The sequence below is a fragment of the Lemur catta genome, chromosome 10 (genome assembly GCF_020740605.2).
Source record: "Lemur catta isolate mLemCat1 chromosome 10, mLemCat1.pri, whole genome shotgun sequence".
In the NCBI taxonomy this organism is placed as follows: Eukaryota; Metazoa; Chordata; class Mammalia; order Primates; family Lemuridae; genus Lemur; species Lemur catta.
The window spans coordinates 11526617-11542674 of NC_059137.1; the positions used below are offsets into that span (position 1 = coordinate 11526617).

Here is a 16058-nt window from a genome sequence, read left to right on the forward strand (position 1 = left end):
TCTATGTTGTTGCTCACTCTTTTTATGGCTATATAATAATCCATTATGTATATGTACCACAATTTCTTTATCCATTCATCTGCTGATAGACACTTAGGTTCATCAATATTTAATGAGCACCTACTATAGGCCAAACACTATACCAAGTGCTACAGATGTTACCATATATAAGAAATGATTGCTGTCCTTGAAAACATCACAGTTCAGTGGGGAAGTTAGATAAGTAAATCAATCAGAACACAGTGAGAAGTCCAATGTGGCTAAAGCATAAAATATTTGGGAAAGAAGTAACAAGGAATAAGCCAGGATACATTATAAAATACAGGGCTGTCTGGAAAGTATCCAGCCTGGCTGGACAGCTCTCATATCTTCAATGCTAAGCTAAGGAATCTAGGACCAGAAAATGATCTCAGGAGGTTTCATTTCATTCTATGGATTATAAAGTAGCACTAAAGGTTTTTGTGGAGGCCACTGAAATGATCCAATTCTGGGATAAACATGGAGCAGATAATGAACAAACTAGAACCCAAAGGCAGGGAGATTAATTCAAGGCAGCTTTTGTAAAAGTGCCAGCAACATAAGATACTGGCCTGTACCGGGGCAGTCCAGGAAGAAGGAAGTGCAGCTATAAGAAACATCAGTCATATATAACTCAACCTGGACGAAGGAAGGAAAAGAAAACTGACAGAAATAATTACACCTTTAGGAGGACAATAGCATGGGGGGGAAAGGAGGACTGTTTTTAATTAAAAGAGATACAACAACTAAATGTAATGTGGATCTTGTTGGATCCTGACTGTAACCAACTGTATAAGGACATTTAAGGAAATCTGAATGCAGCGTGGCTCTTAGATGGTATAAATGGATAATGATCTTACTTTTTAGAGATGCCCAGTGACGAATTTAGAATCATGAAGTCTAATATTTGCTTTGCAGTACTTCAGGAAAAAGGCAAAAAGGGAAAGATGAAGCAACTATGACAATATGTTGATTAATATTGAATTAGGGTGGGGGATAGATATAAATTCATTATACTAATTAACTTTTGTGTATGTTTGAAAATTTTCACGATATAACATGTTTTTAAATGAACTCTATTTTTAGAACTGTTTTGTTTGCTGTACTTGACAGACTTAGACATGGAGACTAATTGGCAGCTGGAAACTTAGACCTTGCATTAACGTAGATCCAGGAATATGTGTGCAGTGGTAACAGCTGAAGCTTTGGGGGTAGAAGAGATCATGCACAGAGACAGTGTAGAGCTAGAGGAAGTACCAACTAAGCACCTGGCGGAAGGCCTCTGTTTTAGGGGCAGGCAGGGAGAGAGAAAATAATGAAGGATTTGGTGAAGTCATGAGAGAGTGACAGCATAACCAGGAGAGTGGAATGTCAAGAGAAGAGAGCTACGAGGAAGATCATGAGCTAGGAACTAGAGTACAGTGGGGTCAGAAGAATATAATGAGTGACCAGAGGCAGTGAACACAGGGTTTCTTTTCAAGAAATTTTGCAGTAGGTGAGGGATAGCTGGAGTGACTGCTTAAGTGGGGAAAAAAATTGAGAAATAGCTATTAAAAAAAAAAAAAAGGATGATCAGAGAGGAAGATGACCATAGAAATCATAGCTTTGCAAGTCCTATGGAAAAATTAAACTTAAGAAACATTTCTCTAAACTCTAATTGCCCTTATAGTTTAAATTGTCTAATTTATCATTGGTGAGCCTATCCTTTATTGCTATCCTGTCCTAAAACTAGCTGTTAGTTTTTCCTTCTCAATCATAATATATGAGTTCCTTAAGGACATGTCTCATGCCTTGCCTGTACTTTTTACACAGCAGATGCTAAATAAGTACTTGATTAATTCGGGGGGGGGGGGGGCGCGGAGACTGAAGACCAGTTCTGAGGACAGATGAAGATTGAAAAATTCTGGTCCCAACTTCTCCTTTGACGGCCTTGTAGTTCTTTTTTTTTTTTTTTTTTTTTTTGAGACAGAGTGTCACTTTGTTGCCCGGGCTAGAGTGAGTGCCGTGGCGTCAGCCTCGCTCACAGCAACCTCAGACTCCTGGGCTTAAGCAATCCTACTGCCTCAGCCTCCCGAGTAGCTGGGACTACAGGCATGTGCCACCATGCCCGGCTAATTTTTTCTATATATATTTTTAGTTGTCCAGATAGTTTATTTCTATTTTTAGTAGAGACGGGGTCTCGCTCAGGCTGGTCTCGAACTCCTGACCTCGAGCGATCCACCCGCCTCGGCCTCCCAGAGGGCTGGCCTTGTAGTTCTGATGTACCAAAGTCCATTTGAAAATGGATTATTGAAATTGAACAGACTATCATTTCCTTTATAGTTTTCATGTACAGACCTTTTGACACAAATCAGTATTTGCGACCATTTTTTATGCTGCAGTGCTATAGGTCCACCTGGATGGGCATCAACACTTCCCACTTTTGGATGGTAACCTAGGTACCAAGTTTATCACTTATAATATGAATACTGAAAAGGAGTTTGCAATGTTAGAGGGCTCAGAGGCTCTTAACATAAAAACAAATTTTGAAACTCTATGGAGCCAGGGGTCTGTCATCTGAAAATCCTGATTAAAAGGGAAAAAGAAACCCTATCATTTTATTTCTAATTATTTCCTGTTCTTTAATGAGTCTAAAATGGTATTGTTACCTTTTAATTTATAAAATCTGATTTTTTTTTTTTACGTGAAATACCTTGCATATTTTATATAAAGAATCTTGTCCATCTCCTCCTGTGTCCTTAAAGTAGTCATGGGCTGGGAATGTCCTGTTAATATCCCGGGTAATAGCACTGTCCTGGGGAGACTCCTGTGGAAACATGAGGAGGATTAGTTAGTTAGGTCAATCATGTAAACACTTGTTCAGGTTTATACAACAAGGTCTTTTCATTTACATGCTTTAAAATATTGCAAGGACATGCATATACATATGCATAGCCATAGTTGCTGCCTCTTTACGGACCAACCACCTAAGCAAAACCCAACATAAAGAGGAAAAAAGATCAAGAAAAGTAACTTTTTTCACTCTATACACTCCATGTTTATACTCTGTCCCTATTGTAAAGAAGGGCAGCTGGTGATCCTTCTTTTGTAAGAGTGAAAATGTGCTATTCAAAATGGATCTCTCACAGGAAAATACTCAACCTAATCTCAAAAGAAGAAGGTAAAGTACTTCTGTTAGAAAAACTAGGTAAAAAAAATTGCTGCTTTATAATTGATCCTTTGGCATGAAGCCCATGTGCTAGTTCTCAAATGGAAAGAAATTTCTTAATTGGGTTTTGTCTTAGGGACAAGTGGCATAAGAATGCACACAACAATCTACTCAATATGAAACAAGACCACCAAATGCCAAGGGATTCAAACAGACTATGGGAAAATATCCTTTGCTTTTTCCAAAAGACAAAAAATGTTTCCTCTTCTATGAGTTAACTAAAACTGAACAAACATCAATAATATCAGCAACCCTTCATGACACATACCAACCACCCAGTTATTTCCAATATTTTCCCCTTGTTAAATTTCATTTGCTCACATACTAAAGAACTGGCACACAAAAGCATGACTTTCTATTTTAACAATGCATTGTCTTCATAGCTAGGACAATAAAGTTGATTCTCCTTGGTGAGAATACATTATAATCAGAACACCATCCAACGGCCTGATAGTCTTAAGTTTTAAGAAGAAAAATGAAAGTGATACTCTTCTCTGGTCCAGGAATTTTTCTAGCCTTTCAGGTAATCATGTTCCCAGGGCTATGAATATTTTATAGTTGTGGGATTTGAACTGACAAACTTTAAAGCCTAGGCTCTTTCTTAACCAGTAAACTATTTATACTTCCAAAGACATTGCCAAATTGCTTTCCAAAAAGCTTTACTCACCTATGTTAACACTAGTTATTAACACAGTCTTAGTAACAATTAAGGTAACTCAGAACTTTGGTGATCTCTGACAAAAGGAAAAAATCCAAGGTGAGACCTAAGACTACAGCAGCTAGTTCTACGGTGGCAACTTCTAGGTCATATATAGCACATGGAGAAGGACCTGAAACAGAGCTGTGGACTGGGGGTATCTTCATGTACTGAGGAGAGCAAGCATACAGAATTTGGGGAGGGCAAGGTGGCTAGAACTGTGAGGCATAGCACTGGAGAGGAATAAGCTAAACAGAGAGAGAGAGAGTTGTAGAGGTATCCAAAAAGGGTCCCTATGAGTCATGAATCATAATTAAAAAATGATAAATGGGACACTTAATCAAAATTTTAAAATCTTACTATTCCAAAGCCTACTATTAAAAACATGAAATGGTAAGCCACAGACCAGGACAATTCAGAATATATAACTCTTAAAACTAATAAAGAGACAACCAACCAATTAAAAAAAAGTGGAAGGTGTATAAAAGATTGAACAAATACTCCACTAAAGAAGATACAACACATGGCAAACAAGCACTTTAAAAGATGTCAACATTATTAGTCATCAGGGGAATGAAAATTAAAACCACAATTAGATTCCCCTCATATCTACTAAATACTTAAATTAAGAAGACCCAAGATACCAAGTGTTGGCAAAGGGACAAGAAACAACTGGAACTCCTGTACACTGCTGGTGGGAATGCAAAATGGTACAAATACTTTGCAAAAAGTTTGGCAGTTTCTTACAACATTAAATGTATACCTGCCATACAACCCAGTGATTCCATTCCTAGATATTTACCCAAGAGAAATGAAAATATAAATACATGCAAAGACTTGAACTCAAATGTTCATAGTAGCTTTATTCCTAATAGCCAAAACTGGAAACCAGTAATTCACACGAATTTACTCTAGGGATTCTATAAAACAACAATGGAAGCTCTGAAACAAGCTAAAAATGACAGACTGCATTTTAAGACAAGCATGAAGTTTAGAAAATTAGATTGAGAATTGAGAGGAATATGGAAAGTTCCAAAATATTTTATATCAGTAACATCAATCATATCAGACTGATGGAGAAGACAACCTAAAAAGGATAGTTATTAGAGATATATATGATTTGGAAATTCGAATTCACATAGGATAGAAAAATAACAAAACCTGAAAACATTCTATAACTGGTCAATTCTCATCAATCTGCCAACCCTTATCTATTGATCATGGGAGTAGTCATCAGAGAATGAAAGGGTAAAATGCCCTGGAGAAGAGGTCAATTTGAAATTCACACTGAATTTTTGAGGCCTTCAAGAATGATAATATTGCTTGATACTCTGTGGGGGAAAAAAAAAAAGAATGATAATAAATCAAGGAGTTCCATGTGAACAACTTGATTAACATATTTGGTCTTAGGAAATATGCTGAAGAACTTGGAATAAACCATTTGACTTGCCAGAGGTCGAGCCATAAAAAAATGACCCAGAAATTCTAACAATGACAAATGCAGTAAATTCCTATCAGAATAATGACATCATTAAATTTGAAAAGGTTCTGAAAATAAAGCAACATTATGAATGATCCCTTCCTAAAAGAACACAGCAAAGAGCTTTTGCAAAATATCCAATCCAAGGGCTTATAAAATTAAGCTTTACAGAACGATACACATTCCTTTTATTTCTAATGAGTTAAACATAGATGTAGATGATGCAGAGAGCTTGCTGGTACAACGCACACTGGATAACACTATTCATGGCCAAATTGATCAAATCAACCAAATACAACCTCTCAACCAGACTGTAGTTAGTAAAATGGCTTCACAGATAACAACCTTTTACAATTGTACTTAAGGCAACAGTGCAGAGACGGAAACCTTAAAAGAACAGGGAATGAATGTACTGTCAGTTGATACGTCCTGAAAATTATGTTATGGCAGTGGTATTTTTTGATCAAATGGTTTTGTGTTTTGGCTGCTTCATTTATCCCAAGAAAAACAGCTTTAGTCTCCAGAAGAAAACTAATATGCCATAGGATTATGCAGGACCGACATCTTGCAAACATTTTGTGTAAAAGGTCAGATAACAAGAATGTTTGGTTCTGGGGGCCATTCAGTGTCTCAATTATTCAACTCTCTCTTTGTAGAACAGCTAAAGACAATATGTAAATAAGTGAGCACTGCAGTGTTCTAATAAAACTTTATTTACAAAAATAAGAGGCATGCTGAATTTGGCCCCCAGGTGGCAGTTTGCCAACCCCTGCTCTGCATACACAACACAGTAATTTGCTATGGGCAACATGACCAGACAAGAGATTTTTATTATGATTTTAAATATACTGACACATTACCATTGATTTTTATATATGCTTTGCCCACAAAAATTCTGTCACAAACAACCTATAACTTGAAATGTATACCTCTTTGAATACTTGCTTTTTCATGTAATAACAAATGCTAAAAATGTTTGTTGCACTTTGAAAAAGTCAATTCTCCAGAAGTCTGTATATACAATGGAGTAAAGGTTTAAATGAAACCCTGTAATTATAGTGGCATGCCATATCCATTATGTTTCAACCAGCAAAATAAACAGTATACGTAGCTCAGAAATGATAAACAAACACATTGACACACATCATAGTGGCTAAAATAAAAATACCAAATGTTGGTGAGGGTATGAAATGAATGGAACTCTCAATTGTTACTAATGGGCATGCAAAATGATATACCCACTCTGATAATCCACACAGCAGTTTCTTGTAAAGTTAAATATATAGTTAACTACCATGACCCAGCAATTCAATACCTAATAACTTTGTAATAGCCCAAAACTAGAAACACCACATGTCCATCTACAGAAAAAGAGATAAATTATGGTATATTCATATAATGATATACTACCCAGCAATAAAAATGAAACTCTAACACCTGCAACAACTTAGATGAATCTTAAAAACATCATGTTGAGCAAAAAGCCTATGGTGACAGAAATCAGAAAGTGGTTACTTAGCAGGGGGTGGGGGATAGGGTAGGAAATCAGTTGGAAAGGGTCATGGAGTAAACTTTCTGAGATGACAGAAATGTTATTATCATCTTTGGTTGGTGGCTACACAGACATATACAACTGTCAAAATGCATCAAGATGAACACTTAAGAGGTGTACATTTTACTGTATGTCAATTATGCTGCACTTACAAAATACTAATCTCATTCCCCACCTGCCCCCACCAATGTTTCTTAAGACTTCCCTATTTTTGTGAATGGCAGTAGGTTTTAGCACCTTCTCTATCATATGGTCCCAGAACCAAACAGATTTCTGATTTTAGCTCCCACAAATGATCACTAAGCTGGAGATCTTCTCTTTGCAGAGTGTGAATTCAGTTTCTTCTATTCACTTCTAGTATATTATCCAAGGTCAGACCTATGTTTCATCTTACCAAAATTAATAACAGCCTAAATGATTGTCATAGTCAGTTTGGGCTACTATAACAAAATACCAAGAACTGGGTATGTTATAAGCGATAGCAACTTATTTCTCACAGTTCTGTAGGCTGGGAATTTTTTTGCTTCCTCATAATAATAATACTGGGGGAGGGGAAATAAAGAATTTCACCACTCAGATATAACTGTGGCTAGTTATTTGGTAGACATATGTCTACCTTTTACATAATTATTTTCATAAAATGAGTTCAGACTTTTTTTTTGAGACACGGTTTTGCTCTACTGTCCAGGCTGGAGTACAATGGTGTCATCATAGCACACTGCAGTCTCAAATTCCTGGGCTCAAGTGATCCTCCTGCCTTGGTCTCCTGAGTAGCTGGGACTACAGGCATGTGCCACCACACCCCGCTAATTTTTAATTTTTTTTGTAGAGACACGGTCTTGCTTTGTTGCCCAGGCTGGTCTCGAACTCCTGGTCTCAAGTGATCCTCTCGCCTCAGCCTCCCGAAGTGCTAGGATTATAGGCATGAGCCACCACACCTAGCCAAGTTCAGACTTTTTTAAATTACCTTTTTTTTTTTTTTTTTTTTTGGAGACAAGCTCTTGCTTTGTCACCCAAGCTGGAATGCAGTGGCACGATCATAGCTCACCGAAGCCCTGAATTCCTAGGCTCAAACAATCCTTATGCTTCAGCCTCCCAAAGTGCTGGAATTACAGGTGTGAGCCACCATGCCAAGCCCTACCCTACCATTTTTAATGAGAGTAAACTGTTACATGGTTAAACCATAATTTACTCTGCTAAATTTCCAGCTTTAGTATATTCAGGCTATTATTCTCCTTTTGCTATAAACAAAGCTATAAAGTAGAGCAATGATTCTTAAGGGAGAGAAAACAGTTTCTACAATCACTCCATTCCCCCAAAGATTCAGCCTAATCCTTGTTTTTGGATTTTCAGTTACACTGCCAATTTCTCTTCCAGAAAAGTTATAACAATATCTAAACCACATTGGGACCACTCTTAATTATTCTGCTCTGTTTTGTAATAATTATTTACGTACTTGTCCTATCCTCCTTCTTGCCTATATATTACTAAGAACTGAATCTAAAGTTGCAAAGTATTGCAAATAAAGTTTGTTGACTCTATCCCCCATTCTAACTGCAGTACATGGTTTACTGAACCCACATGTCAACTGATTAAAAAAAGTCAGTATAACAGATTCATATTTGCTTGCTCTGCCAGTTGAGAGGGCCTAGAAGCAATAATATACAGTAGCAATGAGCACACCTAGTGTCTAAATCTTGGTATCTAATACCATTTGCTAATAAAAGGAGCCAATCCTCCTCTGATAAACAGTTGACTGTAGGACTAGGGTAGTATGTACACAAGACGAACCTGGAACATCTTGTAGTGCCAAAAAATAAGGAAGTACTTCCCTTTGTTCCCACCACAAAGAAAACCTGTTTTGATGGGGGCATATCAAAGGGACATAGGAGCCACCTGAAAGAGTTCCCAATGGTCAAAGCTGCAGCAATTTGAACAAAAAAATAAATCAGGTAGTACTGGGTTATAACTTAAAGTATGAAAGAAATATCCATAAGTCTATAGTTACATAAATGGAAGAGAAGAGACAATCTCTCATGCAGAAGAATTCCAAATAACTTACGTAGATACCCTACTCTCAAGGAAAAGGAGCATAACTCCACACTTCTTAAACGTGGGCTATGCAAGTGACTTCCTCTGGAAGAGTACAGTACAGTATGGAAAGGAGGGGAAGAGTAACTTTACAGTGTAGAAATCCAACAATCATGACCTCAGCCAAAGGATCATGGTCAACATTCAGTGATGTCATACTGGTAGCATGTGCATGTACTCTAGGTATGATGTCATCAAAATGGCACTTTAAGTTCTACCTCCTCAAAACTCAAAACTTCATGAGAAAAACATCAGACTAATCCCACTAGAGGGACATTCTACAAAATACCTGAGCAGTATTCCTTAAAACTGTCAAAGTCATCAAAAACAAGGAGAGTCAAAGAAACTGTAACAGTCAAGAGGAACCTAGGAAAACATGAGGACTAAATGTAATGCACTATCCTGGATGGAATCCTGCGGCAGAAAAAGGATACTAGACAAAGACTAAGGAAATCTGAATAACATTTAGATTTTGGTTAATAATATATCAATATTGGTCATTAATTGTAATAAATCTACCATACTAATATGTTAACAGAGTTAGGAGCAGGGTATATGGGGATTCCCTGTACTATTTTCACAATACTTCTGTAAATCTAAAACTGTTCTTAAAAATAAAGCTTTAAAAAAAAAAGGTATTACTTCTTTATTCTACAAAATGGGAATTTAGACTTAGAGAGGTTAAGTCACTCAATTTCACATACCAGTACTTACTAAGGTACTCAATAAAATGCTGGACTAAATTTTTAGAATAAAACTAATGAAATGAATGTTGTGGATATGTGCCCATGAGTATCAACGGTAGGCTCTGTTCATGTGACTGATTTGTAGGTGATCTCTTTCTTAGCCCTAATGATGATGCTCTTTGAGTATACATGATAAAGCAATGGTGAGGTTCTGTTACTTTTTAAAATTTTAAGACTCTCCTAAAATAGTTTGTGCAGATAAAAATCTAAGGAAATAGCATTTGTGTTGTTTTCTTCTCCCCAGCTTGGTTTTAAAAGTCATCCATTTGTTCAAATCAGTCATACCACATTGTGTAATCTTTCTGGACAACTATTTTTATACCTTACTGTGAGAATTGGCCCACTGGGTAACTTCTCAGGATTAACAAGGTACTGGGAACTGGAGGAAACCCTTTGAATATACACCCTTTGTAAACTGAAGTTGAAAAATAGAAAGCTAAGAATGGCAGGAAGAAAAAGAAAGTACCCAAACAAAGAAAACGCAGTGGAAGGCTGCCATGAGAAATAACCAGCATAGAGAAGATTACTATTTCGAAAGTAGCTTGCTGCCCAAAGAAAAAGTTAGTTCCTATTAAGACTAATTTGGAATGTTATAAATATTTGGAATGTTATAAAAGCCATCATGTAATACTTAAGAAAACAGAATAAAACAAAAACAACACCAAAATTCAAGTCCAATACATATCACATCCTATCTTTACAATATATATCACAGGAATAAGATAACAATTTTCGGTTATATTTTCCTTTTTAAAAGTCAGCTACAGCTTGTCAGAAGTGATTTTAAAGACTTGGTTTTTAAAAGACAGGATAAAAACTCCAAAGGACAGTTGAATTGAAGGGATACTATGCTACAAATAAATGAGGACTGAAAACTCTCTGAGCCAAAATTATTCTCTCTCAATTACATATCACTCTTGTCATTTGTAACTTCATTACATATGCTTGGAAGTAGAAATGATTAAGCGAACAAAATAAAGAATGAGAGTAAGATTGTTAAGTCTATCAAAACAGATGTTCCTATGTTTGAGGAAGACCAAGATGGTCCTACACAAATCTGCAAAATCGGGAAATCTTCTTTCAATTGGTTATGTCCTATCTCATAGCATTTCTAATTAGATAGAGCCAAAAAATGTGATAAAGAAAAACAATGACATTACTTTATCCCTTAATAGCTTTATCTACTAAAATCAAATAATGTACACATCTTCAGGAATGCCTCACAAGAATTCTGACAAAATAAAAAGAAGGTATGTATAGTATTCTTAGCCTGAGACTTAATGATACTGTATGCAAAGTTTTGTGTACATTTTCTAAGAGTGTTTAGGGCTTTTAACAGATTCACTAGAATGTTAAACTCCATGACGGCAGAGATTTGTGTTTTGTTCACGTGTATCTCTAGCACAGAGGAGAGTGCCTGACACACAGCAGGCACTCAATGAATACTTGTTGAATACATTCAGAGCCACTTATCTAAAAGAAATTTCCTATTGTCAAATGTGCTTTCACAGACTTAAAAATAATAATTATTTAAGTAACAATAATATGTAGGTCTATCTTAACCACCCTTTGAGGTAGGTACTATTTTCTCCCATTTGACCAATGAGGAAAAAGGTCAAATCACTTGGCTAGAAAGTGGGGAGCTGGGCCTGAAGCCCAGCTGGTCTGGATTTCTAACCTACATTCTTGACCTAAATGAATACACTGTAAAAGTAAAAATATGTTCTTATCATTTTTAAATATATTTTTTTAAAAAGCTTTTCTAGACTCTTATAACTGAAATTGCCACACACAGACTTTGAAGATAAGCTTTTTTCTTTTTATTCATATTAGAGTGCTTCCTTGGATGAAGGTTGCTCAGCATTTATGAAAAAGGAGAAATAAGGCCCTAACAACATGTAGACAGAGAAATATATGATACTCTTAAACATTAAAAAATGTAAATAAAATCTCAAATGTGGCTCTTCTATAAGTTAGTCAAAGAAAAGGCATTTTCCCTAGATACTAGGGGACCCTCAACACGTATCTTAGTCAATTTCAGAGCTGAGAAAAAAATTCTTTTAAATATTCTGGGTTTTATTCTTTGATTAGGGCTGACCACTAGATATATGTACTTTTAGACAACAATATCTTAGCCTCTCACAGAACCACCTTCACTAAGTTGTGGTTAATTGCATGTTCTGAGACCTTGTTTAAAAAAAAAAAAAAAAAAAAAAACTGCTACAGAAACCTTGTACTTCATGGTGGTGAGGACACCTCCTACCACATTATGCACTATCACCATCAAAAATGGTTTCTCTTAAAAAATAACACATATTTTTCCCCCATGAACTATGATCCAATATCTATTTCTGCTTTGGCCCCCAGGAAGCTCAGAATCAAATCTGCAGCTCAACCTTATACAACATAGGATCTCATAGCCTGTATATTTATGTATGTATTATCTTCCTGTTTACCTGTATTTTCTAAATCCATTTTTATGTACATTTTTCTATTTTGTTGAATTATAAATATTCTAATAAGATACCACACTACTTCAGTAATATGAGGTATAGTGTTTATACCTCATATATGAGATGTAATATGAGGTATAGCTAAAACAAATTAAAACCCCTCAAGTCAATTTCATTGTCAAACCAATAAGAATTTAACAAATAAATATCTGATTGATAGGCTCATTTAACACTGACAACACAAAAACATCCTTATCTTAAATTTAGCTTTCAAGAATATAATACATGTGTATCCATGCAAACATATTTTTACTTATCCCTATGTGACTAGCAACATTGCTCTTCAAGTCAGTATTTTCCTTACAACTAGGAACCACGGGATCTCTGTCCTGCAATGCTGTTCTTCCACACCAATCCGATAGCAGGGATTTCAGTAGAAACTGGATGTGTGAGTAGATATTGCTTTGTATATTTATCTTGGTGATTTGCTCTTGAAGGCAAAAACTATAATTACAGTAAAACTGCCACTGATTAACAAAATAACAGAATTCAAAAGCTGGACCAAAAAGAGACAGAAATTGATCTCTACATATTTAAATAAATAAAATATTGTATTGGTATTCAGTAATTAATGTCTTAAAATTTCCATTCCAAAGCCCTAAGACATCAAACAGAACAGATGAATTAGATATCCAAGAACACGGAGGTAAATGAAGGCATTTCAGAATCTGGCCACAGAGGCTACAGTTGAACTTCTGAGAAAGAATGGAGAAGATGGAATTTAGGTATTCTGCTTCGATCACAATGTAATCAACAGAACACAAACTCAAGGGCTGGGAAGGTCTGTCTCTGAATACGGCATCTCCCACTTACTAGTTTGTGTGACCCTGGGCAAGTCACTCTACTAATCTAAAGCTTAATATCCCCATTTATAAAATCTATGCAACCTATGGCTCACAGAGTTTATACTGCATGGAAAGCAAGGGGCATAAGGCCTGGTATATCAGTGGTAGCTCTTTCTCATCAGATTTGAGATTTATGATGCTGGCATATTTCCAACCTTGGGAAAGAAGCCAAGGGACGAAATGTGTACTTGGCAGGTTTTCCTGTTTGGGAACTAGTGCCCTGAGGGGGATCTGCACTTAGACAGTAGGCAAAATTCAGAAATCTATTATATGTTATCAACATCATAATTCATTTTAACCAAATAAAATTATAAAGACAGAGTTCTTCTATTTCAAGAAAGTCAAATAATTACAACTCCAAATAACTCCCCTCATTTACTCTTTTTCTTTTCCTTTCCCAATAAAGAAAACAACTTACCCCAAATATGCAAAACAAAAAGACAACCATGCACTGTAATCACTGAACTGCCACAGAATCTTTGTTAAAGAAATCAAACTTAGTATGCTGGCTCTAAAAATGTTTGCCAAATAAGTGCCTCCAACTTTACCGTATACTTTAATACTATATGGGTTCAATGGTTATATGAGTATCAGATTCAATCTATAGCATATAATGTAACAGAAAAGTAGATGACTTCCTCAGAAAAGATGGCCCTCTATTTAATAAAATCATGTACTGCTATCACATTGTTTCAATCCAAATATGGCATTATAGTGCCATTCTAAAAATAAATCTAAGTCCCATGTGATATGCAGCACTTTAGCTATGTTCATTTCCTTTTAGGGCTCAAGTTTCCCACAGGAAAATTATTCAATGTTTGGCAAAACTGTCCCAAATCATGTATAGATAAGGCATAAATGCTAACTGTACTGTCAAGTTCTCCCTGTTTGCTATTGTTGATTCTTCTTCACAGCAATCCACCATGGAGAGGCCCAAGAAGCAGGAAATAGTCAAGAACTGTTACCTGACAAAGTGAACGTAAAAAGTATCATTTTGAGTAAAAAGGTGGTGATGGTTGGAGGAAGGGGGTAATTTATGGGTTAGCTAAATCAGAACACATGAAATTATTATATATAAAGTCATATTCCAAACAAATGTTTCTGATAACTGTGAGAACGTCCAAATACTTATTTCAATTGTATTATTTATATTATTGAGTAAACTGCATATTAAATGCTCTCTCAGTACAGCTTAATGGATTGTATTGTTTGACTTGGATTATTATTTGCTTAAAGATTTTGTAAAACGTTATATGCTAAGAATAAAACCTTCTCAAAATCACCCACTAATACACCACACACACACACACACACACACACACACACACACACACACACACACAGTCAAGTCCTATATTCCTGAAGCTGTATTTTTACATACCCAAATCAATTAAATTATTTCCAAGAAAATGCTTATGAACGTTTCAAAATGCTTAACAGAGACTCAGTTTTATTTTGAAAAGTTAGTTTCTTCTGAAAATAACAAGTCTTAAGTCAGAAATTTAAGTGTGACTACTGAGTAGCAAAAATGACTAGATACATTAAAACATAACTTTAAAATTCTAAGGAGATTTCTTGCTCTTATAACAAATGAGAATCTGTGTTTGAATGATACTGGTCAAAAAACATTTACATCAGTGAACTGATGAACTGCATGCAGAATATACATATTCACAGGCTATAGGTATATATTCTGGGTTTCAATATTTACTTTAATTACCTATTTCTATACAGTCTTCAGGCAAAAATGTTTTCTTGAGCCCAAATACGTAAGAAATATCATGTTTAAAATATCATGAAAGTAGCAATGGAAAAACTTTTTACTTCTTTTATATAACACAAACCAAAACCTGAACACTTGTTTCCTTTTTTCCAAATCTGCTGGAAACTCCTATTTTCTAAGCACTTGACAAATCTCAGATAACCCTTTGGACTTATTCTTGTGGCATGACTGAGTCCAAGAGAGGTCTAAGACCTAGATTTAGTATTAGTTTTGCAACTAATTAATTTTGTTAGTACTCTGGGTCTCCTTTCCCTCATTTATGAAAGCGGGAGTCCAGATTATGATCCCTAAGGGATCTTCTAGTTCTGTCACTTTAGGGTTCTACATTTGTGTCATTCACTTGCTTAAAAATCTCAAGTCTATCTTCAATTCCTAATTAGAATCAAATCCCTTAGCCATTTACTCCAGATAAGTGTATCACCAGTTTATCTTTCTGACCTTATTCTCCATCATACCTCAAATTGAAACTTCTGCTCCATCCATGCTATCCTATTTCCAAGGAAGACAGCAGCACCAGCTAACATGTACTAAGTGCTTACTGCAAGCCAAGAACTGCGCTAAGAGTTTCACATGCATTAGCTCATTTAATCCTTACAGTACTTAAATGAGACAGTGTTATTAGTTAAGACAACTGACATTAAGAGTGATTATATACTTTGCCCCAGGTCTCACAGCTACTAAGTAACAGGATTAGGATTGAAACCCAGGTCTGTCTGCCTCACAAACACATAGTTTTAATCACTACACATTACATGGTCTCTTTATTCTTTAAGTCTATAAATGGCCCCTTTCCATTAGGATTTTGAAGCTTAAAATACCATCTGCCAAACTTTTATTTTCCTAAGACCAACTCATTTTTAAAGTTCAATTATAATAAAGTGACCCCCTTTACCACTTCAGCCTTGACTTTCCTTTCCGCTTCTAAATTATTAAACCTCTCACTGTAAGCCCCAATGATTTGTTCCTTGATGAAGAACAATCTAAATATTGTATGTCTATCAAACATACTATAAAAGCAGGACAAAATACATAAAACATCAGTTTGAAAGAACTGAAACAAATCAAGGCAGGACTTGAGGGATTTACGATCCCTGAGAGAAGGAAGCACACCGGCCCACTCCGTTT

At 35.8% G+C, this 16058-nt stretch overlaps 1 protein-coding gene across 6 annotated transcripts in view; it reads right to left on the reverse strand.

Annotated features, from left to right (window-relative positions):
- Positions 1 to 16058, reverse strand: part of RABGAP1 (RAB GTPase activating protein 1) — a 153508-nt gene that overhangs the window by 36072 nt on the left and 101378 nt on the right. For all 6 annotated transcript variants that reach the window (XM_045563820.1, XM_045563818.1, XM_045563821.1 and 3 more), the window contains one exon: positions 2711 to 2824. In XM_045563820.1, the coding sequence (XP_045419776.1) occupies positions 2711 to 2824 (114 nt within the window). The remainder of the gene's footprint in view (positions 1 to 2710; positions 2825 to 16058) is intronic.